Genomic DNA, 9,654 nt, shown 5'->3' on the forward strand with positions numbered 1-9,654 from the left:
GGTGATCATGGAACTAAAACTATTCATAATGTCCACTGACATTGTAGCCATGGTGTTGCTGTAGCACAGCACATTACTCACGAGTTTGTGGTGTTGCTGGTGTAAACAAACCTGCTGAGCTGCCAGTGATACAAAAGTAGAGCAAGGCAACTATGCAGAGCACGTGATAAGATAAAAAATATACTGGTTTATGTATTTGCCATACCATGCTTTTATTGTTATTTTATAATATATTCCTTCTACTTAAAAAAAGTTTACTGTAAAATAATGTGGCATGTTATGCTGGAAGCAGCCTCACAAATATCATATGCTTACTTTATCTCATGTACATCGAGAGCCACATCAAGTAATCAACCTACACCACTTAGGTTTCACTCTATCTTACTCGGACAATGACACAATGATGAACGATGCAGTTCTCACACGTATCCCTGATATTAAGTGATGCGTGACTGTACTATATTATTCTATCTACTCTTAGAGTAGAAAGCAAAATTTCCCTTAGGAATTAGACACAAACATTGCTAATAACATTTTTCCTATTTAACCAACAAAAAGTGAATATATTCTTGCGTTAAAAGATTCAAATAATACCAAAGTTTACAGATAAAACTGTTGTAGTTGCCGTCCAAGACCATAATTTATTTTTCTCAACAGGTTCCAAATATCTTCATTTGGTTCATGGCTAGGGTTTTAGAAGTTTCAACAACTTCTGGAGGTTCTTGTCTTAACCCTGCATGGTTTTAACTTCTCCATACAACATTTTAAAAGGCCTATTTCAACTTCTCACCAAGCACAGCTACTTCAAAATCTCTTATTCATGTTAAAAACAACAACAACAAGAAAGACTATATGGTATAAACCAGTGGTTCTCCAAGTGTGGTAAACTGTAGCATCAGTACCATCTGGGGATAATTAGAAATGCAAATTCTCAAATTATTTCCAGGTCTGCTAGATAAGAAACCTGGAAGGTGAGACTCAGCAATGTGTTTTCAAAAGCTCGTTGGAGACAGGCGTTTGGCCTGGTGGTTACAATCCCTGTGTGCCACACTGGAGTGCCTGGGTTTGATTTCTGGATCCTGATTCTGGTGCAGACCATGGGATACAATTAGTTGAGTCCCCACCATCTATATGGGAGACCCAGATTGAGTTCCTGGCTCCCTGCTTTGGCTCTAGGCAGTCTCAGCCATTGCAGGCATTCAAGGAATGAATCAGTGGATGGGTGCTGTTTCTCTCCCTCTCTAATAGTTTTTTTTAAAAAAAAATAGCTCCCCTATGTGATTCTGATAGAACCTAAAGTGTGAGAACAATTGATATGTAGATTAAAGCTCAAGGTTTAGGAAAATGGACCGGGTTTAAGAAAACATCCTAATCTAAGGCCAACTTGACTCTTTCTGGTAGAGTCAGGATGAGGACTTTTTCCAAACAGACATATTAAAAATTCATAAACAAAGCATGCATAGCTTCATGTAATTTTGAATTTTGCTTAACTAGTCCTTGAACCAGAGCTGGGGAATGAGGGTTGCTGAAGACGGCTAAGATCTGTTCTTTCTCCTTGAGAAATTCACAACCTAGGAATGGAGAAAGACTGGTGGATAAGAAAGTACAACACGGGCCGGCGCTGCGGCTCAATAGGCTAATCCTCCACCTGGTGACGCCAGCACACCGGGTTCTAGTCCCTGTCAGGGCGCCGGATTCTGTCCCGGTTGCCCCTCTTTCAGGCCAGCTCTCTGCTGTGGCCCGGGAAGGCAGTGGAGGATGGCCCAAGTGCTTGGGCCCTGCACCCCATGGGAGACCAGGAGAAGCACCTGGCTCCTGCCTTCGGATCAGTGCGGTGCGCCGGCCGCAGCGCACCAGCCATGGTGGCCACTGGAGGGTGAACCAATGGCAAAAAGGAAGACCTTTCTCTCTGTCTCTCTCTCTATCCACTCTGCCTGTAAAAAAAAAAAAAAAAAAAAAAAAGAAAGAAAGTACAATACGATGATATGGATAACACTGAAGAGTATGTTTCCAATGCTCTTGGAGCAAAAGGAAGAAACAACACACTCTGTCTAGATGAAAAGATGGTATTCCAGGTAGAATAATCATCATATGTGAAAGCACCAAGACGTGCAAACCAACTTGGTGGGGGAGGATACAAGGGGAAAGGGGGAGAGGCATTGTGTAGTGAGGTGTTAGTAGGGGTCATTGGGCACATTGGAAAAAGTGACTTCCAGCTGGATTGTGAAGGGATTTTGTCATGCAAAGCTATTTGAATTTCATCTAGAAAACTAGAAAAAACTCTGGCCGGTGCCACCGCTCAATAGGTTAGTCCTCCACCTGCAGCACTGGCACCCTGGGTTCTAGTCCCAGTCGGGGTGCTGGATTCTGTCCCGGCTGCTCTTCTTCCAGGCCAGCTCTCTGCTGTGCCCCAGGAGTGCAGTGGAGGATGGCCCAAGTCCTTGGGCCCTGCACCCACATGGGAGACCAGGAGAAGCACCTGGCTCCTGGCTTCAGGTCAGCTCAGTGCGCCGGCTGCAGCGCGCCGGCCACAGCAGCCATTGGGGGGTGAACCAACGGCAAAAGGAAGACCTTTCTCCCTGTCTCTCTCTCTCTCTCACTGTCCACTCTGCCTGTCAAACAAACAAACAAACAAACAAAAAAAACTAGAAAAAACTCAACAACAAGAAAACAAAAACTCAACTAAAAAGTATGCAAAAGATCTGAACATACCCCTCACCGAAGAAGATAAATAGATGGCAAATAAACCTATGAAAAGATGCTAAGCATTAACTGCCATTAGGGGATTATAACTTAAAATAATGAGATACATGACACATCTATTAGAATGGCTAAAAAGATAACAAAGCTGACAACATGAGCTGATGGTGAGGATGCAAAGTGAGAAACTTCTCACTCATTCATGGAAATGTGAATGGTACAGACACTTTGGAGATTGGAAGTTTCTTAGAAAACTAGACATGGTCTTATCATAGGACTGATTAATAACACTCCTACTGATTTGAAAGCTTATCCAACTGAATTGAATATTAGCTCCACATAAAAATCTACACACGAGGGGCTGGCGCCATGGCTCAATTGGCTAATCCTCCGCCTGTGGCACCGGCATCCCATATGGGTTCCGGGTTCTAGTCCTGGCTGCTCCTCTTCCAGTCCAACTCTCTGCTGTGGCCCAGGAAGGCAGTGGAGGATGGGCTGCACCCACATGGGAGACCAGGAAGAGGTACCTGGCTCCTGGCTTTGGATCGGCGCAGTGCCAGCTGTGGCAGCCATTTGTGGGGTGAACCAATGGAAGGAAGACCTTTCTCTCTGTCTCTCTCTCACTGTCTAACTCTATCTGTGAAATAAAAAAAAAAACTACACACGGATGTTTATGGCAGCTTTCTTCATAATTGCCCTAACCTGGAAGCAACCAAGATGGCCTTCGGTAGATGAGTGGATGGACAAACTGTGGTACGTTACGTTCACAGGGTGACTGCTATTCACTGACAAAAAGAAATGAACTATGAAGCCACAAAAGGCATGACTCAATCTTAAACACATATTGCTAAGTGAAAGAAGTTAGTCATGAGGGCAGAAAACGCTATACTCTGTAAAATTCCAATTACAGAGCATTTTGCAAAAGAAAACTAAAGATATCAGTCATTCAGGTATTGTTGCTGTTGGTGCTGACGGAGGTTGAAGATAGGGAATGTTTTAGGATGGTGAAACTATTCTGTTTTATACTATAATCATGAATACATGACATTAAGCATTTACTGAAACTCACAGAACTTTAAAGCTCAAAACATTAACCCTGGGCTGGCGCTGTGGCTTAGTAGGTAAAGCCACCGTCTGCAGGGCTGGCATCCCATATGGCCACCAGTTCGAGTCCCAGCTGCTCCACTTCCAATCCAGCTCTCTGCTATGGCCTGGGAAAGCAGCAGAAGATGGTCCAGGTCCTTGAGCCCCTACACCTGCGTGGGAGACCTGGAAAAAACTCCTGGCTCCTGACTTCAGATCAGTGCAGCTTCAGCCATTGTGGCAAATTGGGGAGTGAACCAGCGGATGGAAGACCTCTGTCTCTCCTCTCTCTGTGTAACTCTGACTTTCAAATAAATAAATCTTTTAAAAAAATAAACCATTTTAAAAAAATTTATTACTTGTAAGGCAGAGTTAGAGGGAGTGAACAAACAGAGAGAGAGAGAGAGAGTTCCATTTGCTGGTTTACTCCCCAAATGGCCACAACAGCCAGGGCTGTGCCGGGATGAGGCCGGGAGCCTAGAGCTTCATCTGGGTCTCCCATGTGGGCACAGGGGCCCAAGCTTTTGGGTCATCTTCCACTGCTCTCTCAGGTGTATTTGCATGGAAGTGGATTGGAAGTGGAGCAGCAAGATCTTGAACTGGCACCAATATGGGATGCTAGCTTTGCAGATGGCAGCTTTACCCCTATGCTACAACGCCAGCCTCCAAAATATAAACAGTTTTTTTCTAAAGATTTATTTATTTATTTGTAAGTCAGAGTTACACACAGAGAGAAGGAGAGTCAGAGAGAGAGAGAGGGAGGTCTTCCATCCACTAGTTCACTCCCCAATTGGCTGCCATGGTTGAAGCTGCATTGATCCAAAGCCCGGAGCCAGGAGCTTCTTCTGGGTCTCCCACATGGGTGCAGGAGCCCAAGGACTTGGGCCATCTTCTACTGCTTTCCCAGACCATAGCAGAGAGCTGGATTGGAAGTGACTTGAACTGGTGCCCTTATGGGATGTCAGCACTGCAGGTGCTGGCTTTACCTGCTACGCCATAGCGCTGGCCCCTAAACCTTAATGTATATATATTTGACAGAAAAATCTAAATGTATTGCAAACATCCTAACTGAAGGGCATGGAGGAATAAAGTGCTGACATAACAAACTTTGGAAATGAGTAGTCTGTAAAACCAAATGTAACAGGAACTGTATATAAGCATTGTACTCTAGTTGATAATGTTGTTTCCTACATGGGCATAGGATAACAATTCTGAAACCACTATACATATTTGCTAGAATTAAGCAATTGAGTAAATAGAAGGTGGATGGCTGGAGCCAGGTTTCTCATGGTTGCAAAAGAGGAGACTAGTGTATGACTCATATGGTAGTAGAAACATCAGAATGATCTTATGCTTAGCTACACACACACACACAGAGTTACATATAGATATAGCACATACATACGAACTTATCTCTTTGCTCTGTCAGCTGAGGCACAGAAGCAATGACACTCCCATAACAATTAACACACCAAACACCCAGATCTTGGTTTCTAATATAATTCTCTGATAAAAGGAGCTAGGTAGGGCCTCTTGGAAAAATGGCTGATTTGAAGATTGGGTAGGAAATATACCAAGTGATTCAGCAGCATCTTGTAGGGCCAGAAATTAAGAAAGTATTCAAAAACAAAACAAGAAAGTGAACAAAAATCCACAGTGATTTCAAATGAATAGATGTCAACAGAAAGGTCTCCCACAGTGGACAAAACTAAGCAACAACAAATTGATCATAAAATATTCATAATTCTATACTGATATTATTGTGTAGAAAAATCCAAATAATTTATGCAGATGCTCCACCCTTCAGCAGGTGGAATGGTTAAGTCCTACTGTTTAAGTGTGGGCTGCACATGGTAACTTTCTTCTGAAGGTTTTGATATGAAAAGGGGACAAAGAGAGTGGCAGTGGAAAAGCCAAATGACCAGGGTTGACAATAACAGCAACAAGTCATACTGCTGGTAAGTCCTACTGATGTGATGTGACAAGAAAGGCACTTTATCTCTGTGGTCTTCCTCCCAAGAACACATTATCTCAGTCTAACCACGAGATAAGTATCAGACAAATGTCAACTCAGGAACAACCTAAAAAGTACCTGATGGGTGCTCCTCAAAACAGTCAAGGTAATGAAAAGCAAAGAAAATCTAAGAAACTGTTACAACCAAGAGGAGTCCAAGGAGACATGATGACTACATGTAATGCGGGTGGGATCTTAGAACTGAAAAAGAACAGTAGGTACAAAACAGAAAGTGCAAATAGAGTAGGAACTTCAGTTAGTAGAAATGTCATAAATGTGCCACATTAAACTGTTTATAGGGAACACCAGTATATGGGAACTCTCTACAATAATTTTATAAATTTAAAACTGTTCTAAAAATTAAACACTTTTTTTTTTAAAAAAGATTTACCCATTTGAAAGTCAGAATTACACAGAGAGAGGAGAAGCAGAGAGAGAGAGAGAGAGAGAGAGAGAGAGGTCTTCCATCCGATGGTCCACTCCCCAACTTGTCGCAATGGCTGGAGTTGCGCTGATCCAAAGCCAGGAGCTAGGAGCTTCTTCCGGGTCTCCCACATGGGCGCAGGGGCCCAAGGATTTGGGCCATCTTCTACTGCTTTCCCAGGCCATAGCAGAGAGCTGGGTCAGAAGTGGAGCAGCCAGGTCTCAAATCGGCACCCATATGGGATGCTGGCGCCTCAAGACAGGGCATTAACTCACTGCACCACAGCACTGGCCCTGAAATTAAACACTTATTTAAAAAATTAGCCAAAGGCACCAGTTTGAGTCCAGATTGCTCCTCTTCTGATCCAGCTCTCTGCTATGGCCTGGGAAAGCAGTAGAAGATGGCTCAAGTACTTGGGCTCCTCACCCACGTGGGAGGCCTGGATGAAGCTCCTGGCTCCTGGCTTCAGATCAGCACAGTTCTGGCCATTGCGGCCATCTGGGGAGTAAACCAGTGGATGGAAGACTTCTCTTTCTCTCTCTGCCTCTCTGTAACTCTGCCTTTCAAATTAATTAATTAATTAATTAATTAATCTTTAAAAAATGTTAGCCAAAGGGAGCCAACAAATGGATCCTTGCAGGAAACTGACATCCTATTTATAGTGTACCATGAAATGATCCATCAAAAAATTGAATTTCTGAAGTATTAAAGTTCCAGGTATCTATTGCTTGCACCCATTAAAACGACATCCTGCAAAAAGTAAAACAATTCTCAAGGAGGGACATAATTGTGAGAAAGGTGTGGGGTATTCTCACAGACCTTGCAGAGTTTGGAGGTCTGTTCCCTTGACTACCCAAAATCTTAGCAGTGCCTTGAGGATGCTCTGGTTCTCTTCCAGGATCCTCCCATACTCCTGTGACTGGATTATTTCCACCACCCCAGCAATTGAACCATGTTAGGCAGAGGAGTACAACAATGATCCCAGGTATCCTAGTCTCCTGCTGTTGCCTTAATAAATGATCACACACTTAGTGGCCTGAAACAGCGCAAATAGGTATTATCTCCCTGAATCTTTCCAACACACCTGACATGTTCTCTCGACCATTATCACTTTTGTAGATAACTTACATAGGCGTACGTAGTACTCAGAAGTAGACTATAGATGGGCTCCGAAAATGGTCTCCAAAGAGTATCATCACAGTAGTCTTGCATTGTTTTCTGTAAAAGTGATATTTCAGAGAGAAACAAACTTTTGTTTATGTCACTATTATGATAGATCTGTCAAAGCTTCTAAGTTTAATCATTTCCAAGTTCTATTATTCTTACTTCTGTGACATTTTCCCTGTCCATCCACTGACAGTCCACAAATTCATTTCTTCTCTGTTACCAAAAGACCTTCCTGAGCTGGTCTCAAATTCGGTGGTTTTCAAGGTGATTTTTGTCTCCGGAGGGATATTTATCAATTTATGAAGCACCTTTGGTTCTTACAACTTGGGAGGTAGAGGGTGGTACTGATATTTTGTGGAGAGAGTTCAGGAATGCTGCTAAACATCGTACAATGCATAGAACTGTCCCCACAGTAAGGCCTCTGTGACCCAAAATGTCACTGGTGGTGAAGTGAAGAAACTGATGCAATCTCTACCCCTCCGCCCTTCAGCGATAGATGACAGATTCACATTTCAGATCTGAGTGTGCCCTTGGCATTATACACCTGTCAGATACATTGCTTCCTAACACCTTCGGAACAGCCTGCCCCATATTTGTGGGGGGAGGATGTGGATTTCAATACTATGAGTCCTGCTTCCCCAAGGGAGGAGTTCACACCCCAGCTACCAGTCTCCTTTGGAGTTCAAGCTCAGGTGTGGGACCTAGATTCTATTAGATGCACTCCAGTGAGCCTGTGATTTGGAAGCAAGATGAAGCAACAGGCTCTTTTGGAAGTTTGGCATTTTGTTGGTGCAGGAGGTTACACAAGAATGTGATACTCGATGACAGGAATGGCAGCCATTCTCCAGTGGTTCCTGGCTATGGTGGCAGCAGCTTCCTGCAGGGTAGTGTGTGTGACAACAACAATCCCGATTGTAGCAGTTTCTGCACCAGGCCAGTTTTACAGCATGGTTCTGAGCTTTGGTCTTGGAAGCTTCGCCTGGCACTACTTTCCCCATCTTCCCTCAATTCCCTGTAGAGTCACCCCTTTACTGTGTAGTCAGTCAGAGTTGGCTTCTAGTAGATTCCTCGGCTTCAAACGCTTTAGTGGCCTCCCATACATTCCAGCATGTGTCCAAATTGCTCAGCTCAAGGTGCTTCATTTCCTGGGATGTCCCTACTCTGTCCTGCACTGTGATCACTGTCACCCTGGTCCTAACACCCTTCCTCAATCCTATACTGCTTGCTACTATAAAGTCTACTGGGCAACCCTCCTCCACCTATACTTATCTCTATTAAACAAAAGCCATTTTTTTTTCACTCTGCTGCACAAGTTGATTCACTAAATCACAAATGGCATGGCCAGGGCAGGAACACGGCTCTTTGGTTTCTGTTTCTGGCACTTAGGCTGCGATCAGTCATCAACACGCAGAACGAAAGCCAGGATGTGGACAAGTGCTGCCACCTGTTGGCAGAGACGTACATGTGCAATCATTTGGACCACGGTCCTCACCCAAGGACCAGACTCGATGACATCCGGTCCCTCGCCCAAGTCATCGTCATCACCACTGTCAGAACCCCCAGGATGATCCCTGGTGGACCCCCAATCAACCCTGTCGGTATTCACGCCTCTGGGCTGATGCTCCCACGCTGAGGGGCTGGGTTTGTGACCAGAAGGCAGAAGCACTGGTGTGGGACTTCAGAGGCCAGGTGATAAGAGGCACGGTGGCTTTGACTTGGTCTCTCTCTTGGACGTCTCCCTCCGAGGCAAGCCAGCTGGCGCGCCTGGGCGGTTCGGGGGGGAAAGCCGAGGCCGCCCGCCGAGTCCTGAGCGTGAGCCGTCGCGGGGGTCGGCGCACCAGCCCATGTCCACCTCAGACGACAGCGGCCCCGGCCCACGTCTCAAGAGACCCTGAGGCAGGGCGATCCCGCCAGGCCACCCCAACTGTGGTTGCTGCTTTAAGCCGCTACGTTCCGGGGTGTCTGCTACCCAGTCTCCGACACAGACCCTCCAGTCGTAAACCCTTTCTTCACATTCTGCTGTGGCAGGAGCAAGTTAACCGGAGCCGCGGCTCAATCCAAGGAGCCTCAGCCCAAAAGTTTTCTCAGGAAACTGCCACGGCAGAAATGGGCAAGGAGCAGGTCCTTGAGCGGCGGCGACTTTCCAGCGCCCAGGTCCCGTCAGGCACCCCAGAGGGCGCCCGCACAGCCACCACCCCGGAAGTACGGCAGCCAGCGCGCCGGGCGGCAGAGTCGGCGCCTGCGCAGTGTGCGCCTCGCGCCCCCC

General features: G+C 45.5%; 1 protein-coding gene across 2 annotated transcripts in view; it reads right to left on the reverse strand.

Annotated features, from left to right (window-relative positions):
* BPIFC (BPI fold containing family C) overlaps window positions 1-9,616 on the reverse strand; it is a 62,801-nt gene extending 53,185 nt beyond the window's left edge. The window contains exons 1-2 of one of the 2 annotated variants that reach the window (XM_008257061.4): window positions 7,548-9,616; window positions 7,350-7,439 (exon numbers count right to left, since the gene is read on the reverse strand). In XM_008257061.4, coding sequence (XP_008255283.3) covers window positions 7,350-7,439; window positions 7,548-7,571 — 114 coding nt within the window. In that variant the 5' untranslated portion in view covers window positions 7,572-9,616. Of the gene's footprint in view, window positions 1-7,349 lie in introns of both variants that reach the window. The other variant, XM_070051323.1, reaches the window with a different exon arrangement.
* Window positions 9,617-9,654: the final 38 nt, after the last annotated feature.

This window comes from Oryctolagus cuniculus, chromosome 11 (assembly GCF_964237555.1).
Source record: "Oryctolagus cuniculus chromosome 11, mOryCun1.1, whole genome shotgun sequence".
NCBI classification, from domain to species: domain Eukaryota; kingdom Metazoa; phylum Chordata; class Mammalia; order Lagomorpha; family Leporidae; genus Oryctolagus; species Oryctolagus cuniculus.